General features: G+C 40.8%; 1 protein-coding gene across 1 annotated transcript; it reads right to left on the reverse strand.

Moving 5' to 3' along the window:
* Window positions 1–3875: 3875 nt before the first annotated feature.
* Window positions 3876–23761, reverse strand: LOC126252437 (trypsin-3-like). The gene is made up of 2 exons (XM_049953330.1): window positions 23755–23761; window positions 3876–4258 (listed from the first exon to the last, which is right to left on the reverse strand). Exons 1-2 carry the CDS (start codon window positions 23759–23761, stop codon window positions 3876–3878), a joined length of 390 nt encoding a protein of 129 aa, XP_049809287.1.
* Window positions 23762–24331: the final 570 nt, after the last annotated feature.

Below are 24331 nucleotides of genomic sequence, written 5' to 3' on the forward strand. Positions count from 1 at the left end.
CATTAACTCTTATTTTCATTTAAAAGTAGTGAATTTTAAAATAAAATATATAGAGAGTGAAGAGTAATAAATATTTTTTCTTATCACATTCACTTATTATTAAAAAATATTTTTTGATATAAAATAATCAGGGAATTATAGTCAACAGAGTAAAACTTAAATCATTTGCTTATTTTACTGCCTAATGAGTTCTGTGTATTTTTTTAATAAATTATGAATATAAGGAAACATATAAACATGATTTTTCTGTGTTTTTTCCTTATCCAAAATTTTCCTAATTATTTTTTTTCAGTAGCAGTAAGATTTTTATGGACTGTTAAATTTACATTTTTTTGGGATAATACATTACCAAAGTTCTACCACACTCACATTTAACTTTCATTTTCTGGTATCACTAGACACATTCTTCACAAATATTTCTATACCCATCTTTTCTGAAAGTATTTGTATGGAGTGTACCCATGTATGGGAATGAAATGTGGACGAAAAATAGCTTAGACAAAAAGGGAATAGAAGCTTTCGAAATGCGGTGCTACAGAAGAATGCTGAAGGTTAGATGGGTAGATCACATCACGTAACTAATGAGAAGGTATTGAATAGAATTGGGGAGAAGACAAATTTGTGGCACAACTTGACTAGAAGAAGGGATCGGTTAGTAGGACTTATTCTGAGGCATCAAGGGATCACCAATTTAGTATTGGAGGGCAGCGTGGAGGGTAAAAATCGTAAAGGGAGACAAAGAGATGAATACACTAAACAGACTCAGAAGGATGTAGGTTGCAGCAGGTACTGGGAGATGAAGAAGTTTGCACAGGATAGAGTAGCATGGAGAGCTGCATCAAACCAGTCTCTGGACTGAAGACCACAACAACAACAACTTATGAAATTCTGTAATAGTTTTTATGTCCATACAATGACTGCATTCCTTGGTGCTCTTCGTTTAAAAATTGTAAAATTGAATAGGAAAAAATTAAAATTTTAAAAAATTCACACAGTAAATTCAAAATTATGAAACTCTTTATCATTAATTTTAAGTTTCTTCATTTGTTTGTATCTGAATATAATATTTCCTTCTTCCAGAAATTGAGGGTCCCATTACTAATTATTTTTGCTGATTGGCGACTCTATAGATTGCTGTGTGCACAACAAGCAAATGATACGTAAAATTAGAAGGAATATCAGTGTTGACCGTAACTTTGACGATTTACTAATAACAAAATCGATTTTAGATCACATAGTGATCATTCAGTGCTGGAAGTTAAAAATTTTCACATAGCGTTCAGTGAATAAGAAACAAAAGACTAGAAATTCACCTGAGTATAAACCAACTGTTGGCAAGAACATACCTTTAGCGTACAAATTAAAGCTCGTAGGCACCGGTGTCTAGTTAGAAGCAGTAACAGAAGCTATGAAACGATCACAATAACTGAAGCAGCTGTTTACATTAACCAATACAACAGACCTCGGTGTGACAGGGACTGGAACGCCCTCTATGTTACATGTGTCTTGTGAAGACAACATTACTTTATTTGGCAAGAGATTACCACAAAATACCAAATGGGCACTTGCAAATCATTTACTGAATATTTTAATTTTAAAACTGTACATTAAAATCGCATAGCAAAAAGGAAGAGGCAATGCACATCTTGCGAACATATACTGGCGTGTTATTTTCAAAACAACTTAAAAAAAAGATGCAAGACTAAAAATCAACAGGTTAAATTATAAGGTGTCAGATTACAAGACCAGTAAGAAAGAAAAATATACAAATAACATGACGTCAAATATAACAGAACTAGTTGCAGCACAGTAACCGCCATCTGGCGTGGGAAGTCAGAGGTACAAAGTTCATAATTTACGTAAAATATTACGTTTGAAACCAAGAAGTATAATATATAAATAGTGGTAATGGTACAATATATGTCACGATTAAACAGGTGAAAATGTCAATAAAAAACATTATGTGTTATAAAAAAATTTTTAGGTTGCAGACTAACAACTTTTTATTGTATTTAACGACATGATGATACACAAATCGCATTCGTCCCGTTGGGTCATGTTAACACATTATAATAAATTCTGATGCTTAATTACAAAAAAAGTCATCGTAATTACGAATAGCAGAATGATTTAAAGGCACATTGTGGATGCACAGATCGACTAGGGCACATATGGGGAGCTGACTTTTGCAATGTCTACTTAATGAGCAAAATCAATGTGGGACGCAATTATCAACGATATAGTGTGAATGACGAGTCGGGGAACGTCCCAGCGGTCAGCTAGAGGTAAGATGTTCAGAAGTCTCCAAAATATTTATTTAATGTACTGCAAAACTAAAACACTGCATTTTGTTCCGAAAGGGTGAAAAGTTTTCGCACAGCACGGAGTGGTTAAAGTTGGCCAGTCCATAACTAGCACACGAAGCCATGGTCTCCACACAAGGCCGAGACAAGGGACCTAGTGACGTAACGGGACATTAGTCCTGCTATACGCTCGAAGGTGTTGTGAAATGTGTACATTTGCTTTAACATTTCCTTTTACAGTGACACGTATTTCACCTGCAAGACTTAGCATAAATATTCCTACCTTCAGTGGTACAAATATCTGTACCCATACGATGTGTCGAATCTTACCCTGTATCATATCTGATGGCACCCAGAAGGTGCAGGAATACTGGCCGGCCGGTGTGGACGCGCTGTTCATTTTCGAATCCTGCCTGTGGCATGGATGTGTGTGATGTCCTTAGGTTTTTTGGATTTAAGTAGTTCTAAGTTCTAGGGGACTGTTGATCTCAGATGTTAAGTCCCATAGTGCATTTCAACCAATTTTGCGGGAATACTCGGCAAGCGAGATGGTGCGTTGAGCGTCTGGTTCCAGTAGGAAAGCCACGGAAGAAGTCAGTCTGCGATGGCGCGATTAAAGGAAAGAGGAAATTATTTTCAGGTTAGAATTGTGCAGTACTAAATCTATTTAAAATATCAATGTCTGTCTCAACTGAAAGTGTGAATAACGTGTATGTTCATTTAAGTGGGCAGGATTAAGATGAACATAACAAACCTTTTCAAGTATTTAACTGTAGAAAATCCAATATAAATCATAAACACTATAATTGCATGAATCTTTTCCAATATAGTATGTTTAATAAGTTATAATGAAGGGAGGAACTTTTATATTGGGAGGTCAGTTGTTCCATTTGCACACGGTTATGGAAGTCGTGGAGATAATTTACTCGAAAAGAAGTTGTCGAAAGAGCAATCTTCAAATAGCTCGATGCCAAAATCAATACGATAACAAAGAACAGTTCAAGGAAATGAAAAGTAAATAAAAGCGTCTAAACCACTGCGCATCTTACAATCAAGTTACCGTTCATTAATGCTACGAAATTCGATGAAGATAGCTTTATTTCATCTTCTTTATAACCATTATAGAAAGCTGCAGGTGTGCTTGAAGTGATTTTATTCCTTCACTTTGCAGTTTCACTATTGTCACGTGTTTTTTGAAGACGTTGTACTACTTTCATCTGCCTCTTAATTCCCTCCATATACGAATCAGAAATCTGGTCCCCTTCGTCTTCATATTACTAGATCCATTCCCAAGGGTCCCTAAAGCTGCATATATTGCGTAAATTTTTTTGTATTGATTGCAATTCTACTTTCTAACTATATCTTAAGGATATATTCAGTGTTTTTATGGGCCATGAAACGAATTTGATAGTACAGTTCAATAAGAGAGTGTGGATATACTGTTGAGGATCTATTACTTTGGTTAAGATGGTATTGAGGATATTGATTCTTGTAGTTATGGACAAAAGTTTTATTGTCATGGTTTTATGTTACAGAAGAGAACGATTTATTTATAAACCACTCCACCAGTTACTAGACAGCACTTACTTGAGATATGCTGGAACGCAGGTTGGCCACGTTGGCGTAGACGCCAGGGTAGCCGGCCTGAGCGCATCCTCTTCCCCAGGAGACGATGCCGTACTGAGTCGATCCTTCCACCAGGGGTCCTCCGCTGTCGCCCTGGCACGAGTGCTTGCCGCCCTCGTCTTCGCCGGAGCAGATCATGCGCTGAGTGATCCTGCCGCCGTAGGCAGGATTACAGGAGGCACGGGCCACAAATGACGGGGGAGGGGGAGTGGAGCCTCTGGAGGACAGGGAGCCACAGCCAGTGATGGTCACTGCTGTGCCTGCAGACGGCTTGGTCGAGCCGAGGCTCACCGCCTGCAAAGTACCGTACACACTCGTCACGAAGCGCCCTTGAAAACAGCAGAGCAAAAGCTGTCAGTAGCATAATTTTCAGCTCACTGTCTTCACGGAAGTATTCTTTAAAGAATATTGTCGTACCAGTGCTGTATTAGGTTTCATGTCGAAACCGATTGCTAAAAAATAAGTAGAGAACAAGTGTAGCTATTGTACGTACAGTCACATCCCTCCAGCATCTTACAGCTTTCAACGACCACCTATTTAAAATATTATCGATACTATTTTGTTCTGCAACTACAGTCGCCACTTCAGTTTCCTACACAGTTGCGAAATGACTTCTAGAAACACCCGTGTGGATTATCTCTTTTTTGTTGTGCTTCATAATACTTCACCAATACGTCATCAGATGTAGTTACAACTTGTTTTCATTCTATCACCTAACGTAAGACTGCTGTCGTATAAACACTAATATTAGGTGCTTCATCCTGTGACTAAAGCGAGTCAACACAGCAATATACACGAAAAATGTGGCCAGTATTCCGTTTCATGACGATTAATACAAATTTCCATGGTTTTGTTTGGCACAGGTATTCAGTTGTGGTAATGCGAGGAAGCTGACTAGATTACAACTGTCTACCACTCAAAAGTTTACTTCAGTAACGCAGACAGAACCCAAATCTAACGAATGCTAGTCTGGCGAACTGTCCGCTTAGCTACGAATCTGCACCACAGTATTCAAATTTTTGGCTCGTATAAAAATTTGAAGAGGCCGTGCTGTTTCATGTTGAAGAGAACCCATTAATGAGTACAAGAGCAACTGTGCGTGCGGTGAGTGCTGGCATATTCTGCATCCGTACCACCTCCAGAGAAGACAGTCACTGACGCTATCCGACTTTGTGCCACCATTAAGTATACTTTTGGTTTCTTTGTTTATTAGTGAGTGGAACTGTGAAAGAAATGTTGAGTTACCAATATGTTTGCAAATGGTTGTAGCACTGTAACAATACGTTTCCTGATATGGGTTCAAATTCAAAATATTATCTATCAGTACCCTCAACAAGTATTAGGGGTTTGAAAGGTGAATTTTAGAGCTCGCTCTGTGTATGGCTTATGGCGATCACTGATCTATATTCAAGTCACACAGGATTAATTAACTACCGACATTAAATCAAGAAGAATTCGACTACTACACATTTGTTTTCCAAAGATCTACACACAGTGGAAATAGTTAAAATGGCGAACATCTTCGTTCAAAAATAACAACGCAACCATGAAGTATTCAACTGTCTCAGTTACAAATAATGCACGTTGGTGGTTCCGCAAGGTACTTGGAAACACAGTATAAAAAAGGCTCTACTTCCATGGGTGATTTTTAATGCTGTGGCATAAATAACTTAATACCCACGGTACTAAGGAGATGCCAGACATACAACAGAATTAATACGTGCACCGGGCAAATTAACGAGGGAGTCATGGTAAATCATTGTAATAAATGTTTCGTAGAAAACTGCGAAAGAACTGAAGTGATGAAGTTAATAATCATGACATGGCTGTGAAACGTTTATAAACTGATCGCAAGGTTCCTAAACCTCTCTCCATGGATCTCAAAACCACGAAGCGGCTGTTCTTCACCAATCTCCGACATCTGGGAGAGATTAGGCGACCTTGCTGGCCGAGATATGGTTTAGGAAGCACGAAGAAAACCACCAGTAAGATCTCTCGCCAAGTGCAGGTGAGCATTATCCAGCTGAAATGTAAGTGCAGGATGGCTTATCATTAAGGGCAACACGACGAGCCATAGAATATAGTAGAAGTTCTGCTGTGCTGTAAGCCTGCCGCGGATGATGACGAAGGGAACCAGCTACGAATAGAAACGGCACTCTTGATAGTCGGGTCGTATAGCGGACAACTCTCAGGGTAGTATGCCACCGATGTCCAGGGTTTCTCCAAATAGGTCTTCGGGTTGGAATCTGATTGACAGAGTGGCGTCTGCAGTGATGAGTTTAGCTTCGAACTGAGACCCGATGACCAGCAAAAACGTGTCTGGGGAGGCCGTGAAGAAAATTTGGTCCGATATTCCTTAGGAGGATTCCCAACATCTCCATTAATGAATTTGTGAAACTAGATGTATTCGTCTTCACGGAGGTGTCACAATCTGTAACTGTGAGTTGCACAAATTTCTAACGCCATTAAATTCTTAAGAATCTTGAAGCTTAAAGCAGCTGGCACGAATTCGGTCACAGTGAAATAAAGGAAAGTGATGTGGAGGCTGAATTTGAACGCTTTTATCTATCAATCGATGCCTGGCCAATCCTTTTCTTGTTAGAGAACACAGGGCCCATAAATAAAGTTACTCTTTCAAAACGCTGTAGAAAGAGAAAGACAGAATGACATCAAATTCGAAGAGCATATTACTGGCGCATGGGAGAAACGTCATGGACCCCCCCCCCCCAAAAAAAAAAAAAAAATTAACGAACGTTTTACCAATAAGTGGTGCTGTCAGTAACTTAACGTAAATGTCGTCGGCTGAAAATGACAAACGAATTGCAACTCGACGCCTATGTTTTGAGCTGCACAATACACCATCCCTACTGTTCAATGCGCACGACTGCAGAAGTTCTGTAGTCAACAGTTGTAGCACAGTCAGTTAGGAAAGCCCATGCACCACAGCAAGATCGTGCCGCAATGGATCAGAAAAATCGGTTTTTAGATCTCCCGAGGCCTAAAACAGCATACAAATCAAAATACCATGGGAATTACATGTCCTGGGGCCAAACACTACCTAGAAAACAAATTTACGTCGCTTTCTATCTTTCGTGGGACTGTCGCAATACATCTTCAATATGACGTCCACCATTTTCTGTCACAATTAGAAATCAAGAAAAAGCGGGTATCACAACAGATGGGAGTTTCTCGGAGTCACGATCAGTTTGCAATGCGCAATGCGTAGCTTCAGTTAAGCTACGTTCGTAATTATTGGAGCACTGAAAACAAGATTTTCAAATAACTCCACAGCCGGATGTCACACGGATTAAGATCAGGTTAACTGGGCGGCCAGTCTGAACGGAAATTCCAGCATTTCAGAAATCCGTCTGCAGTAGGGGCTCTACTACTATACAAAACAGTAGGTCTATATTCAATATTTACAGGTAACCTACGTGTACTGATGTAATTATCAACGTCCGCTCGTCACATTCACAACGGTATAAGGTATATTAACCCCTTGTCCGATTCCACTACTGTGGCTCTCTTTAGAACAGTGTGAAGTTAACAAAGAATTTGCCTTCCTTCAACGAATCAGAGTGGCCTATAGCTATAATGCACCCGACTTCACGAGCTGTTACAATTAGAAAAATTAGCTACAAATGTTATGCAAGAATAAGGCTTTCCTTGTTGGTAGTAGTAACCGTGCAACTAAAATTAGAGCTATGACCTAAAAAGGGCATGTGTCATAAAAAATTCAGCAGTGCTTGCGAGAGACGAATGTTAAGCGTGGTATGCAGACAGTTAATTCACTTAAGTCGGGGGTTTGACATTGGATAGTGCAATAGCTTCCATATATCGGGCGTTTAAAATATCAACTGCAACGACTGCAACAGTTAGTGTCTTGGATAGACAGGCTGATAATTCGATGTGGGTTTTAAGGAGCATAATTGCACTCAAAATAAAACAGCTGTTGGCTCTTATATCATTACTGAATGACTTGCTCTGTATGAAGTTGATCAAAGGTTAGAAATATAACATTATCATCTAAAGGGAAGAAAAGTTGACTTGGTCGAGGAATCGGAAACTATTCTAGTATGGAAAAGGCACCTAGTACGGTTAAGTCAGCATTATTTCTTCAGAATTCCCGATGAAACGTAATAAGTAATTTAGTCGATACTAGCATGCTACCTCCCATCTTCCAGCCTGTGCTGTGAGTACGTTGCCGCCGTCCGCCATCTAGCCGCTCCTGCCTGCAATGCTGATGGCGGAACTCCTCCTGTTTCAAGCGAGGTGGCGCCCGTCATCAGGAGCTGTCGCCTCATCTCGGCGGATATCCTTATAAAACGCGTACTTACTACATTAACTGTCGTACAACTGCAAATCACAGGCTTGTGATGCAAGTTTTACTTAGTTAACGGACACTTTTCCTTCTTTGTCACTTATATCCAGCGAGCTTACGGCAGGTAACTAGTATTTTGAGCACTACGCTGTAATTTGAACCTTTTTTATCATTTTACATTTACGTAGAATACGTCTTTCATATATTACATGTGGCCAGTTAGCTATACAGAATGCACATTAATAAAATCGACAAAATGCAGAGACGGACTGAAAATGGAGGAAAAATGTTACTATGAACACACACACACACACACACACACACACACACACACACACACACACACACACACACATATATATATATATATATATATATATATATATATATATATATATATATATATATATATATATATTTTTGCCACGTTAGATGGCGCTGGCGAATGGAAGTTCCCTTGAAGCGCTGCCCACGTTAGATGGCGCTGGCGAATGGAAGTTCCCTTGAAGCGCTGCCGTCTCTGTAGCCCACAGATAACGATTATTCAGATTAGTGATGCCAGTTCTGATAAAGACGGCTTTGTCGGTAAGAGAACCGATGACAGAAATATCATAATTGCGACGATCTGGTGCAAAACCCATCGACAAAATCCTTACCTGCTGCTGATAATCCTTTCATTCGTTGCAGATGATAAGGATAATAACTGTTGTCTTGCAGGATACACGTAATCGTACTTCGGCTTATACCGTGCTAGCGGGCCAGTTGCTTTCTGCCTAGTAGGGTACGTCTCAGTATCCTGTATAACCACATACCCCAAATCTAAGTACGATCCATCGCTTCGCTGCACGTTCGTCTTCCTGAAAGGACACATTATCACACAGACCCCGAAAAAGGGCGTGGAATGTTGTGTGCTGTGGTTGGTGCCTGTAAGGGTACTTAGCCCCATAGTGCTCAGAGCCATTTGAACCGTTTTTGGAGGCTTGGCACGAAGTCGGCGCTCCAAAAATCTGTAAGGTGTTCTATAAGATCAGGTCAGGACTCTGTGCAGGTCAGTCCATTGCAGCGATGATATTGTCGAGTAACCACTCCGCCACAGACAGTGCATTATGAACAGGTTCTCGATGGTGTTGAAAGATGCAATCGCCATCCCCGAATTGCTGTGCAACAGTGGGAAGCAAGAAGGTGCTTAAAACATCAATATAGGACTGTGCTGCGATAGTGCCACTCAAAACAACAACGGGTGCAAGCCCCCTCCATGAAAAACACGACCACACCAGAACACCACCGCCTCCGAATTTTACTGTTGACACTACACACGCTGGCAGGTAACGTTCACTTTGCATTCGCCATACCCATACCCTGCCATCGGATCGCCACATTGTGTACCGTGATTCTTCACTGCACATAACGTTTATCCACCCTTCAATCGTCCCATGTTTACGCACCTTACACCAGGCGAGGCGTAGTTTGGCACTTACCGGCGTTATGTGTGGCTTATGAGCAGTCGCTCGACCATGAAATCCAATTTTTCTGACCATCGCCTAGCTATCACAGTACTTGTAGTGGATGCTGAAGCAGTTTGGAATTCCTGTGTAATGGTCTGCATAAATGTATGCCTATTACACATTACGACCCTCTTCAACTGTCGGTGGTCTCTGTTAGTCAACAGACAAGGTCGGTCTGTACGCTTTTGTGCTGTACGTGCCCCTTCACGTTTCCACTTCACTATCACATCGGAGAGTTTAGGAGTGTGGAAATGTCGCTTAATGACGTATGACACAAGTGATACCCAATCACCTGACTACGTTCGAAGTCCGTGAGTTCCGCGGAGCACTTCATACTGCTCTCTCATAGCACAGTGCACCTAATATGAAAAACGTATGCTTTGGACGGTGTCCGGATACTTTTGATCACATAGTGTAGGTTCATCAAAGCGGATAAGAAAATAAGTATTGTGATATCTCATTCAGGTACTTGAAACTTTCGACTGCTACGGTTGCAGGTTCGAATCCTGTCTCGGGCATGAATGTGTGTGATGTCCTTAGGTTAGTTAGGTTTAAGTAGTTCTAAGTTCTAGGGGACTGATGACCACAGATGTTAAGTCCCATAGTGCTCAGAGCCATTTTTGAACTTGAAACTTTCAGCACAGGGGAGGAGCATGTAGAGGTACTTGGCTCCAGTTTAACAGAACAATTGATCATGTGTACTCAGTAGAACAGTTCATAATGGGAGGGACCATCCATGGAATACTGCCACTGTGAAGAAACATCTAAAGAAACAGAGATTACTGCGTAATAGGGAGGACATAAAAAGCTGACTGACACTGGTAGAAAGGGATTCCTGTCCAACAGAAGTGTACTAGTATCAAACATAAACCTTAATATGAAGATTAAATTTCTGCGAATGTACGTTTGTAACATAGCATGGACTGTGGGAAAGCCTGAAGAGAAGAGAGTCAAAGCATTTGAGATGTGGTGCTTTAGACGTATGTTGAAAATTAGGTGGACTGATAAGGTAAGGTATGACGAGGTTCTGATGAGAGAGGACAGAAATATGTGTAATAGACTGACAAGAAGAAGCCACAGGGTGATAGGAGACCTGTTAAGACATCAGGGAATAATTTCCGTGGTAGTAGAGGGTAAAAACTGCAGGCGAAGACAGAGATTCGAATGCTTCGAGGAAATAATTGAAAAAGTTTGTTGCAAGTGCTACACGAAGATGAAAAGGTTGGCACAGGAGAGGAATTTGTGGTTGGCCGCATCAGACTAGTCAGAAGATTAGCGGATAAAAGCCTGTCGCTATAGATAGAGATAGACTATCAAGAGAGCAATGCGTGAAGCCTTCGGTGGCCACCGTAGCAGAATAGTGTCAAACGACATTTCACAAAATGAAAAGAAATTCTGGTCGTATGTACAAGTTGTTAGTGGGACTGGAGTTAGCGTTCAGTCACTAGAAAATAAGACAGGAAATGAAACTGAGAGCAGAAAAACAAAAGCTCAAATCCTTAACTCCCTTTTCAAGTGTTCCTTTACAAAGGAAACTCCACGAGAACTACTCTAATTTAATCCTTGTAGCACCGAAAAAATGAGTGGAGTGAGTACTTATATCAGTGGTACTGAGAAACTGCCGAAATCATTAAAATTGAAGAAAGATCCAGTGCCCGATGGAGTCCCAATCAGATTCTATACTCAATTTTCGTCTGAGTTAGCCCTCTTTTAACTATAATCGATTGCAGATCCCTTAAACAAGAAAACACGCTGGATTCTTGGAAAAAAGTGCAGGCTACACACTTCTACAGGAAGGGTACTGGAAGTGACGCATTACACTGCCGTCCAATATCCTTCACGTCGAATTGTTTTAGAATGTTACAACATACTCAGAGTTCCCACAACATGAAGTATACCGAATGAGCTCCTCCACGTCAACCAGCATGGATTCCGAAGACACCGATCTTGTGAAACCCAGCTCGCATGACATACTGAAAGCTGTGGATCAATGCTGGCAGGTAGATGCAGTCTTCCTTGATTTCCGAAAAACATTTGCTGCAGTACCACACCTACGGTTATCATCGAAAGTAGGATCAAACGGGGTATCTACTGAAATTTGTGAGTGAAGTGAGGACCTTTTGGTACGGAGGACGTGTCTTATTATCTTGGATGGAGAGACATCGTCAGATGTAGAAGTAACTTTGGGTGTGTTCCACGGAATTGTGTTGGGGCACTTGGTGTTCATGCTGTATACTAATGACCTTATAGACAATATTAATAGTAACCTCAGGCCTTTTGCAGATGATGCCGTTATCTGTAATGAAGTACTGACTCAAAGGAGCTGCATAAGAATTCAGTCAGATCTTGACAAGATTTCAAAATTGTGCAATGATTTGCAACTTGCTGTAAATGTTCTAAAAAGTAAAGCTGTGTACTTCACAAAACAAAAACATGTTATCCTATTACTGTAATATCAATGCATCGCTGTTGGAATCAGACAACAGACATATATAACTGGCAGTAACAGTTTGAAGCGATATGAAAAGGAATGATCACAGTGGCTCAGTCGGGGGTAGACTACAGTTTATTTGCAGAGTGCTGGGAAAGTGCAATAAGTCTAGAAATATGACTGCTTCCAGGTACTGGTGCTACCGGTTCTAGAATACTGCCCAAGAGTGTACGACCTACACCAAACAGGACTAAAAGGAATATTGAATATACATAGAGAAGGTTGGGTGGGTCCCCAGGAGAGTGTCACCGAGATAATGGAGAAACCAAACCGGCAGACTCTTGAAGATACATGTAAACTATCCAGAGAAAGCGTCCTAACGAATTATCAAGAACCGGCTTTAAATTATCGCTCTAGGAATATATTACAACCCCCTATTTGTCGCTCACATAGTGATCGTGAGGATAAGAATAACTACGGTCAACGTGTGCAGACATATCTTGAACCCAGTCGTAACAGGCTCGATGAAAAGATTTATAATTAATACACAGAACTGAATTCTGTTAAAGAGCAGGAGGCTCAAAAAGTTCTGAAATTTCATCATAGAGTAATTAATTTGACCAATATAGATTTTTCTAATTACGAACAGGAACTGCTCCACAAAGGTCTGAGATTCATTGTTTACACAGCACTTAAAGCAAATAGGTTAAACGAAATAATTCTACAGACTATAATGTCAGCAAAGCCAGTTAAAATGAAAACGTTGGACTCTGAATTTATTATTAAGACGGAAAAGTGGTTACCTACGTAGGTAAAGTCAAACAAGAAATCTAAAAAGATCTTTATACCGTAGATAATCTTAACAGGAAGCTTACAAAAGAACAAACTATTATCATTAGGGCAGACAAAGGTAATGTCGAAGTCATTATGAAGAAGATTACATCAATAAAACGGAACCTTTCTTCAGTCCCACTTATATTATTGAGGTAAAACCGGATCCAACCAAAACCTTTCACATGAATCTTAAAAGAGAAATAGATAATTCTTTTTTCCTATTTTCGGGCGCAGGAAAATGATATGTTAAAATATAAATTCTACTATTCCACCATTACGTTCACAAATCGAGGTGCTTAAAATAGAAGAAACTATTAGGCCTATAGTTAATAATACATCTTCCGGTCACGAGCTGAATCGTGCATAAAATAAAAAAATGGTAGGTGCCTTCACTTTTCAGAGTTCATATAAAGTAAAAAATAGCTCCGAACCTGCCAACACGTTGGCTGCCATTCAAATACTCGATAACACCAAACTTGCGACCCTGGATATAGGCGACTTACACAAAAGTTTGACAAATGACTGCCTTGGCATTAAAGAAATTATAGTAATTTACTGGCACACAAAAAATTGAATGTAGATGTAGGTGTTGAATTTATCGAACTGATAGATACGCCACTATCCTTCAACTATGTTGCTGTTAAGGGCAACATTTCTTATTGGAAGGATAGTGATTGCAGTAGGCAATAGCTTACCTGCCACATTAGCTGAAATCTTTATCAGGGAACTTGAAGACAAATTCTTCCAAGTAATACAAGGCACAAGAAGGGAAGACAATACGTTACAAGCGATAAGAAGAGGAGGAGGAGGAGGAGATTAGTGTTTAACGTCCCGTCGACAACGAGGTCATTACAGACGGAGCGCAAGCTCGGGTGAGGGAAGGATGGGGAAGGAAATCGGCCGTGCCCTGTCAAAGGAACCATCCCGGCATTTGCCTGATGCGAATTAGGGAAATCACGGAAAACCTAAATCAGGATGGCCGGAAACGGGATTGAACCGTCGTCCTCCCAGATGCTAGTCCAGTGTGCTAACAACTGCGCCACCTCGCTCGGTGATAAGAAGATGACGTCCTTCTTTCATTTAATGGAAATGAGGCAGACATTAAATAATTCGAATCATTAGTGTTTTCTAAACATCCAAAAGTCAGTTTCACGGTGGTAAAAGAACAGGAATGCGCAGTCAGTTACTTAGACTTGACTATTACTAGACAAAACAATAGGCATATATGGAGTATTTACAGGAAACCTCCATGTAGTGATGCAATTATTGACGCCTACTCGTCAAATCCACAGTAGTATAAAATGTCGTCTTTCCGTTCCATGATTAATTGCCTATGGCGGCTTCCTTTATAGTAGCAGATTGTCCTAGATAAAGGAACTTCCACCCTTACACAAATCGCAATAGCCAATGGCTATAAAAAATTAACGTCACAAACTGTTACAATAAGATAAAGAAATCAGAAACGTAAGGCCAGAATTAAACCTAGCATGCAATAGTAATCGCACAACTATAGAAAACTTTACAGCTGTGGCCCACAATGGTCATGTACACAGAAAACTGAGTAATGCTTCCGCAAGACGGATGTTAGGACTGGTAAGCAAACTACTAATTCGCTTAAAACGCGGACATGACACTGGACACGACCGAAGAGCAATAAGCTCCGTAAACTGGATGTAAAAGATTAACTTCAACGGCTGTGAGACGTACTTTATTAGTCAGACAGGCTGTTCTTTCGATATGCGTTTTAAGGAGCATAACTAATCTCAAAGTAATACAGCTTGATAAAAGACTAGAAATATCATATTGTGTTCGAAAGGGAGGGAAGGTTGACTTGCTTGAGGAATCAGAGACTTATTCCAGCATGAAAAACGCACCTGATATGATTTTCAATCAACAGATGTTCAAGGAGTATTATTTCCCCAGATTTCTGATGAAATTTTATAGTAAATTTAGTCGATACCAGCCTGCGACCGCTCATCTTCCGGCCTGTGCTGTGAGTACGTTGCAGCCGTCCGCCATCTAGCGGTGCCTGCCTGCAGTGCTGATAGCGGAACTCCTTATGATTCATTCCATCAAGAATAACATTGTAATCCGTGATAGTTGAACCTTATGACTATCATAGTACTCTACTTTTTATACATACCTACATTTTATTAACGATGATTCGATGGCCAACTGTCTTTCGTAAATATTCTCCTGTGGTACTGCATTACGTACAATATTAAATATTATCTTAATATTTGTTCATAATTACCATGTTCTTTTGCACAAACATCGCACGCACGATACAACTTATTAATGGCTGTGTCAGTCTTCGTTAATTCTAACGCTCCTGCGCCGGCTGTCGGCCTTGTTAGCTAGTTCCGTTGGCCAGCAGGAGCCATCGTATTGTTCAGCTACTTTTGTCGCGTCTTGTCAGGCGACTTGGCAGTATGGCGTTTTACTTTCCATCTTAAGTTCGTGCATATTTTCAATCCTCTCTAAGGCAGGGCGTGGTACTTCTCTCTCATTTTATGACCGTTGATCACATAACTTTTGTACAAAACACATACGTAGTGGTTGGTGTGTATTTTTACAGCAATGGAACAGCTGAAGGGTCTTTTACCGCTGCATACACTATTCTCACTATACTGACCTTTGTACAGGTTATACTAAAGCAATGGACAGATTTTTCTTCTTTATTACCGATATCTTGAGAGATTTGTGGCACGTTACCCATGATTTTACCGCTACCCTTTACTTTGTCTTTTCGTTTCAATTGACAGTTACGTGGGATATGTGTTTCACACATGTCGTTTTGGTAGTTAAATGTATACAGTCTGTTAACTAAAATCTTGCTCGGGTCAATCAGTAGAAAAATATACCTGCCAGAGAAACTGAAATACACTCCTGGAAATGGAAAAAAGAACACATTGACACCGGTGTGTCAGACCCACCATACTTGCTCCGGACACTGCGAGAGGGCTGTACAAGCAATGATCACACGCACGGCACAGCGGACACACCAGGAACCGCGGTGTTGGCCGTCGAATGGCGCTAGCTGCGCAGCATTTGTGCACCGCCGCCGTCAGTGTCAGCCAGTTTGCCGTGGCATACGGAGCTCCATCGCAGTCTTTAACACTGGTAGCATGCCGCGACAGCGTGGACGTGAACCGTATGTGCAGTTGACGGACTTTGAGCGAGGGCGTATAGTGGGCATGCGGGAGGCCGGGTGGACGTACCGCCGAATTGCTCAACACGTGGGGCGTGAGGTCTCCACAGTACATCGATGTTGTCGCCAGTGGTCGGCGGAAGGTGCACGTGCCCGTCGACCTGGGACCGGACCGCAGCGACGCACGGATGCACGCCAAGACCGTAGGATCCTACGCAGTGCCGTAGGGGACCGAACTGCCACTTCCCAGCAAATTAGGGACACTGTTGCTCCTGGGGTATCGGCGAGGACCATTCGCAACCGTCTCCATGAAGCTGGGCTACGGTCCCGCACACCGTTAGGCCGTCTTCCGCTCACGCCCCAACATCGTGCAGCCCGCCTCCAGTGGTGTCGCGACAGGCGTGAATGGAGGGACGAATGGAGACGTGTCGTCTTCAGCGATGAGAGTCGCTTCTGCCTTGGTGCCAATGATGGTCGTATGCGTGTTTGGCGCCGTGCAGGTGAGCGCCACAATCAGGACTGCATACGACCGAGGCACACAGGGCCAACACCCGGCATCATGGTGTGGGGAGCGATCTCCTACACTGGCCGTACACCACTGGTGATCTTCGAGGGGACACTGAATAGTGCACGGTACATCCAAACCGTCATCGAACCCATCGTTCTACCATTCCTAGCCCGGCAAGGGAACTTCCTGTTCCAACAGGACAATGCACGTCCGCATGTATCCCGTGCCACCCAACGTGCTCTAGAAGGTGTAAGTCAACTACCCTGGCCAGCAAGATCTCCGGATCTGTCCCCCATTGAGCATGTTTGGGACTGGATGAAGCGTCGTCTCACGCGGTCTGCACGTCCAGCACGAACGCTGGTCTAACTGAGGCGCCAGGAGGAAATGGCATGGCAAGCCGTTCCACAGGACTACATCCAGCATCTCTACGATCGTCTCCATGGGAGAATAGCAGCCTGCATTGCTGCGAAAAGTGGATATACACTGTACTAGTGTCGACATTGTGCATGCTCTGTTGCCTGTGTCTATGTGCCTGTGGTTCTGTCAGTGTGATCATGTGATGTATCTGACCCCAGGAATGTGTCAATAAAGTTTCCCCTTCCTGGGACAATGAATTCACGGTGTTCTTATTTCAATTTCCAGGAGTGTATATGCATACATCATGGATGAACGAAAGAAAAATGCAATTGCAGTTAATAATACGTTCGTACCCGGAGCGTGGTTAATTGCTTGCCACAGCCTAGGGATGCTTGAAACCAAGTTTCCCGTGTTTTCACGTGGAAGAAACCGTCAGAAGCGTTATTGACCAAAGCGAGCGGGTTATTATATTGGCTCTTAGAACGTTCGATAAACTCCCATTCTTCCATGCGGTTTATTTCTTCCTGCACCGCTTCCCTCCGAGTTATCGGCACCTGATAAAACCCAAAAAACGGCTCGTGGGGAATCGTATTGATCTTACATTCAAAATCCTGCACGCGACCTGGTTTATCCGAGAATACTTCTTTGTTGTTAATCAAAATGTCATATAATTGGTTTTTCTGTTCGTTAGTGACTCCCGAAATATTTTCGACGATCGCTGCAAATTCGTCGTCAGACGGCGATATCATGTTTATATTCCTAACATGATAACACTCTGAATCTCCACTCAGACCTTCATTCATTGGTAATGTAATTACGTTCAATCGCGTCTCGTTACTGTCAATTTCCTGATCAGCATCATCAAAACTCATTTCTAATTTAAACTCTCCTACCTAACACATCTTAATCTTTCTCTCACAGTCTGTAATCACTTTATACTTCGTCATCCAATCCATGCCTACAATCATCTCTATGCTTAATTGCGGCACTACTAAAAAGTCATGTTCCATCGCAACATCCTTATTACAAAATTGCGTCAGAACCTGCGTCTTAATTGGTTTGCTACAGGCACCTGTAGCACCTATCACTTTTACTCCCGTAACAGGCATTTCTACCACCTCCGTTACGGCCTTAATCCGTTCGTCTGTACAATTCTCGTTTCATTACTTTCGTTGTCAATGCTAATTATCCCGGTCAGAAGATACGCGCTTTTTACGTTTGTCGTATAGGAGACGATGTTTCTATGTGATTTTTGTATTTTTATGTTACTCTCCAAATACGTTAACTGTGCTTATTACAACAGAAATGTGCCTTTGTGGCAAATAGCTCAATTGAGCAATAACTGACTCTGGTGGTCAGAAGCTGAAAATAATAACGCTTCGTCACCTAACAAGCAAATTTTGGTCAAATAACTCCAACGAGTTTTCTCTGGGTCTAACAACAATTTCACAAAGGGGATTTTCGGAGAATAAGAGTACATTGAAGAAACAGAATAGCCAGTTTGATGAGTTTGTTCTTATCCTCTTCAGTACCGGGCACGTTCTAGAATCCTCTTCAGTACCGGGCAGGTCAAGTGGGCAACTGTTGTTTTAATTGCTCTGTGTTAACACTAGTCAACAGTGGGTGACCCTCAAAAACATTTTCAAACGATAGGTAATGTTTTATAAATAGTATCACATATGGTGCCTTAGGGTTTAAGAAGGCAATAATAATACGCAACTTGACAGCTTCTTAACCTAATATTACAAGAACAACCGTATACATTATATATATTTCTCATATTAGCTGTAGATTTCACGATAGATCAAAATACACACTTGGAATCAAAACTTCGAGCAATTGCATGTAACAGTTGGAAACAAGTAAACAAAATTACCATGGCAAAATTTTACAAAGTATTTTCGCTGTTTGTGGTATTACCACATGAATTGCTATTGAGTTAACATTATATGTGATAACTTTTTATGGAATGTGTAAAACAATTCCTTGGCAGTAAGAGAGGAAAAAAGCACTTTACACATCTCACACCGTGCAAAGGTAGGGCATCTGCTGTCTGTGCAGCATTTGGATCTTTTCTTCTGGACACGGCAGTCAAGTCTGATAATCAGGCTAAACAGAAATACAACCCCAGTTCCACTAACAAGAGCAAAATTATTATTGTGTCCTAAGGTATGACACATAATACCCAGAAAACTAAAGCATTAAATCCGTTATAATTTTAATTTATAATTAGCTGTTAACTGTGAATTGCAGTACAGCTGTAGTAAGTTATTAAAGAACTTAAGAACACTTGTGATTACGAAAAGTTATGTCCTTAACTTTATTCTGTTGAGAAATACTATGCAAATCCAAACTCCGAAGTTTACAATCAATGCTGACACCTCGTCGTGCCCGACAGAAGGATTAACGAGCGAGCTGTGCGAGTCCCCTATGTATTGCACAGGATAACCACAGACCAGAAAAGGTTCAGCTGCGCACGCGATCGAGAAAGAAATAAAGTCCTAAGGTATCGTATATGATACCTCGGGACCGAAGAGGATATGACAGACGTACTTACCTTGACACTTCGCCACGAACCCACTTTCGTTCTTTAACCAAAACCAATCAATGGTACGTTCACCCCTCCACTTGCTCCAGGTCGTGTAGGCCAGTAATGGAGGCCTAGTAGTGACACAATACTCTCTGAGGTTCTTCCCTTTGGAAGGTTAAAGGGATAATCACACAAACATGCCTTTTGTATAAAACGGTTTTTATACTTATCGAATAGGAATTGGTATCCGCATCCTCTGCAGGAAGACTCTTAAATACGTAATAGTACCATGATACCACGTTTCGGTAATGTAACGAAAATAACCATACATAATGCATTTAATTTTCTGGAGACGAGTGGTAATTACTCAGAAAATATTTACATGACCTGAAGAACTCAATGGCTGTAGGTGGAAAAACAGCAGGTCTCTCCCTCTCGTTTGTAGATAACAGTAGTGTGTATATAAAAAATAGTGAAACATAGTAAATAATTTTCAAGCCCCGATATTATTCTCAGATAATAGTAGTTGTGTTATATGGCGTAGCAAAGCAAACACAGTAAGGCTAAAACCAAACGCTTGTGGTCAAATGAAAATTTGAGTTGTGTTAATGAAGATAACTCTGGTAAGCCCCATCATAAATACTTACACACGCTTTAATTAATTCCTAAGACATTGTTTGCACCAGTAGCACACTTGTTATAAGAAAAGAATAGCCTTTGGTTCAAATGGCACTGAGCACTATGCGACTTAACTTCTGAGGTCATCAGTTGCCTAGAACTTGGAACTAATTAAACCTAACTAACCTAAGGACATCACACACATCCATACCCGAGGCAGGATTCGAACGTGCGACCGTAGTGGTCGCTCGGCTCCAGACTGTAGCGCCTAGAACCGCACGGCCACTCCGGCCGGCAATAGCCTTTTGAAAAACTCCTAGAGAACTGCAGGTAAATCAATTTATAATTAACAAAGGTTGGAGCAACTGAATGTATGTAATTCGTAAGATATGACACACTTACAAAATTGAAACGAGCACTTAATGAGTAAGATGTTAAATTTGAACAAATCCTTTTTAGATGACGTACTCCTGTTCAATCTTGGCCATATTTACATAGGAAAGCGAATTTATTAGCTCTCCATTTACCCATGTTGGCTGGAAGTCGTTTTCAGTTGGACGGAAAAATCTTCGTGTGATGCCACGGTGATGGCATTCTCTCACCACACACCTTCGTGCGGCTGATATCACACTATGAGAGAAAAGTTTTTTAATGTTCTGTGACTAAAATAAATTGTACGAAACGATAGCATTAGTCATACAATATATAACTGACCACTGCCATTATTCTAAGCTGCTGTGGAGACAATTTTTTCGTCATCAAAAATTTACCTTTGGATCCAACAGTATCTATTAATAATCTTCAAATCAATGTTGAAAGTCTACATAAACCGGAAAACTGTGTAGTCGTTTCCGTTACTAGAATGGTAAATCTTATACTTAACAGAGAGGTGGTTATCTGCAGTGGGGCCACAGAATGTAGAACAAAAAACCGAATCTCTTACCTAGCGCAAAACTCATTATAATAACTGGATTCAAATGTGTGAAGCTTTCAAAAGAGAGGGAACAGATCTTGCACAACAAAGTATAACAATTATAGTAATGAAATATCTTTTTGCCATCTGAAATGTGCGTAGTAATCGATGAACAATTACACGTTCTTGTTAATCGACTAATAATTGTAGTTAGGAAATGTATTTTTGTCATGAGGAACATATTTCTTAATCGACGTATATAGACCCTAAATGATACCCAATGGAACTTCCTGCTATCCCTCTTATAGAAATATTCTGGAAGGGTGTTGCAGTTCATCAGTTTTTTTGCCATACAGACTACTTAGTTTTGTAAGCGTTTAAATGCTGTGATCATGTATGATTGCAAAAATGTGTCATTTTATTTTCATTGATATTACAATAATCTTATGACTACCAGCTTAAGCAATCTAAGCAATATATTCCAAGTCACAATCTAAAAACATGTATGTTCTTTGCAAATTCCCCACTCCTAATTGTGACCATATATGCTACTGAAAGCCTTTGAATGGCCGCAGGGAACATTAAAAAAACCATGCCTCACAATTGGAGGACGACAGTCTGGATATACAGTTCAGTATGTGTTGCACTCAATGTATCGATATATTAACTAATCTATCAACAGGAAGGAGCGAGAAATACATACTGTAAGATTCCTCAATGACTTTTTCACCTGTTAAGCATCATGTTTCTCTGCACATGGCGTACAAAAGTTATGGAAACATCGGACTTTCTATGAATTCGTTGCTTGAACAGGTTTCGTTAGGTTGCTTCCTTGTCAATTCTAGTTATTTTCTTGATACTAGTCTCTGTCAGAACCCCAGTTTATGTTTTACATTTGATGTTTAGAGGACGATGTACCAACGTGAAGCCTATATTCATTCTTATGTTACACTAAATACAATAGCAGTGCATGTGACATAAATTTAACCTTTCTCCCGAAAACATCAATTAGGGAAACACTGACAGCTGCCCTTTGTGGCTGTACATACCATCCAAAGTGATTGTAAATCAGAAGATCACCCTGAAGGGGACAGACGAAAAATCACCTTGATTCTTCAATATTCTTCGAAAACCAGAACTCTATAAAGGCTGTTTCCTTTATTTAGATCATCCCCTGAACTTAGCGATATACTCGGTGACATTTCTGATCTACTTAACAGTATCATTCGTCTATTCGACAATTTCAGCCTTAGTTTCCAACGTCGTGTCGTACACGTCCCAAGTTCTCTCTTAGCAGTCACTGGAGAGGCAATCATTGTCGCATCTACGTCTCCTTTACCTTCATATAAGAGTGAATCCCTATATTCTTCGTTTATGTTGTGACTGTAAGGTTTCCTCCCTGTGACACGACACATACAGCTCATACTGCTTAAAGGTCGTCCATTGTTCAAGAGATTAAACTGACAGCTACTCTTGAAGCACCTATCTGAAACTGTAGGAAGTTGCAAAATACATACACGAATTACGACAGTAACCATTACACCGAAAACAAAATTCATCAGATAAGTGTTTATCGCATATAGATACGACAACTACTGAGATCAGCGTTGCGCAGAATTTCTGAATTTGGTGTCATCCATCTATGAGATATCTGATAGCTTCCATAACAAATAACAGACATACAAAATTAACGATTTACTGCCACATGGTTGTCTGCAAGTTCATATTACCCAGCAGCTTTTATGTAAGTTGTATAATGTGATAATCTCTACCTATTGCAGATCACGTGAAAAACTGCTTATGACTTTTAGCTAGTGTTCCTTCTTCTGAAATCACCGCTGTTGTTCCTATTGACGTATCCACAAGCTAAACGTTTAATCACTTTATGTTGCAGTCGTCTAATAAAGGACACCACTTCACGTGATAATGTAGTACCTGACTTACTTTTCATCACAGAGTATGCGCAACTTGTAGATTTGTACTCAGTTAATAAAAAGACGTCTAAATTATTTCCGAGTCTACACTAGATGGTCAGAAGCATACGCACATCTCTGTGTAGTGTAGAACTGAATACTAGATGTCACAGTAGGCGGACCCGCCATTATAAACGGCGATGGAGAATACTGTCAGTGGAAAAGCAGTTATACTACAGTGGTTCTGTGACGAGAGCTCAATGATGTCCAGAGTGTAGTCATAGAATTTCACCTGAGTAACGAATCTATCAGGGACATTTTAGCCCTTCTAAGCCGTGCTAATCGACTTTTGGTTATGCTGATGTGAAGTGGAAACGCGAAACAACAACTGCAGCTAGTCCAAGGCCAGATATACTTCATATAGTGACGGACATTGTCGATCATCTCGACAGATATTTGCCAAAAATCGCATGAAGCCAGAGACAGAAATCACTTATGTATTGAGAAGTGCTGTAAGCAGCCCAAGTAGCACGATTACTGTGAGTAGGGAGTTTAAAAGATTGGAATGAGATAGTTGAGCAACTCTTCATTAGCCACACATTGCTTTAGCGAATTCTGGGAAGGGCACCAGTTGACGGAAAGAGCGATAACTCTGGATGAATATTGAGGAGGGAAAAACCGCGCTATGTTTTGTCGAAATCCTACCGAAGGGTCTGAATCTGGGAAATGGCTTTTGGAACTTACCTGCCATCGTTTGTACCTACAACTACTTCAACATCCATACACTGCAACCACCCCACACTACACGCCAAATAAAGTATATGAAGTGTGAAAGTCTTGCACCGATGGTCCATTTCTCTCCTTATATAAACATTACCGCCACTTCAGCAAAAGTCCCAATGTAAACAAACTGGTGTTATTTACGCACAAATGCAAACAAATTTCTGACTTGTACTTTCACATTTGTTTATTTAGGATCGAATAAATGGTCAAATGTGTTTCACCAAGCCACCGTAACCGTCATCTTAATGAACACAATTTACAACCCAAAGTGGCTCATTTCTTTCTTCAAGTAGCTCTCTTGCGGTCTTATGTTTATACAAGTCTTACTAAAGACAAAAAGGCTTTAGTTTAACTGTAATTACCATAGAGAATGATTCAAAATGGCCGCCTCCCCTCCCACACACTTGAAGTATCGTATTCGCGGCATTCGGTTCTCCTCCACCAGCTTCGTAACCACCACCACTCCTCATCTTGCGATTAATTTAACACTCATGCTCTGTACGTGATTAGATCATCCCATGAAGTGCCAGCGGTAGGA

Source organism: Schistocerca nitens, chromosome 4, assembly GCF_023898315.1.
Source record: "Schistocerca nitens isolate TAMUIC-IGC-003100 chromosome 4, iqSchNite1.1, whole genome shotgun sequence".
NCBI classification, from domain to species: Eukaryota; Metazoa; Arthropoda; class Insecta; order Orthoptera; family Acrididae; genus Schistocerca; species Schistocerca nitens.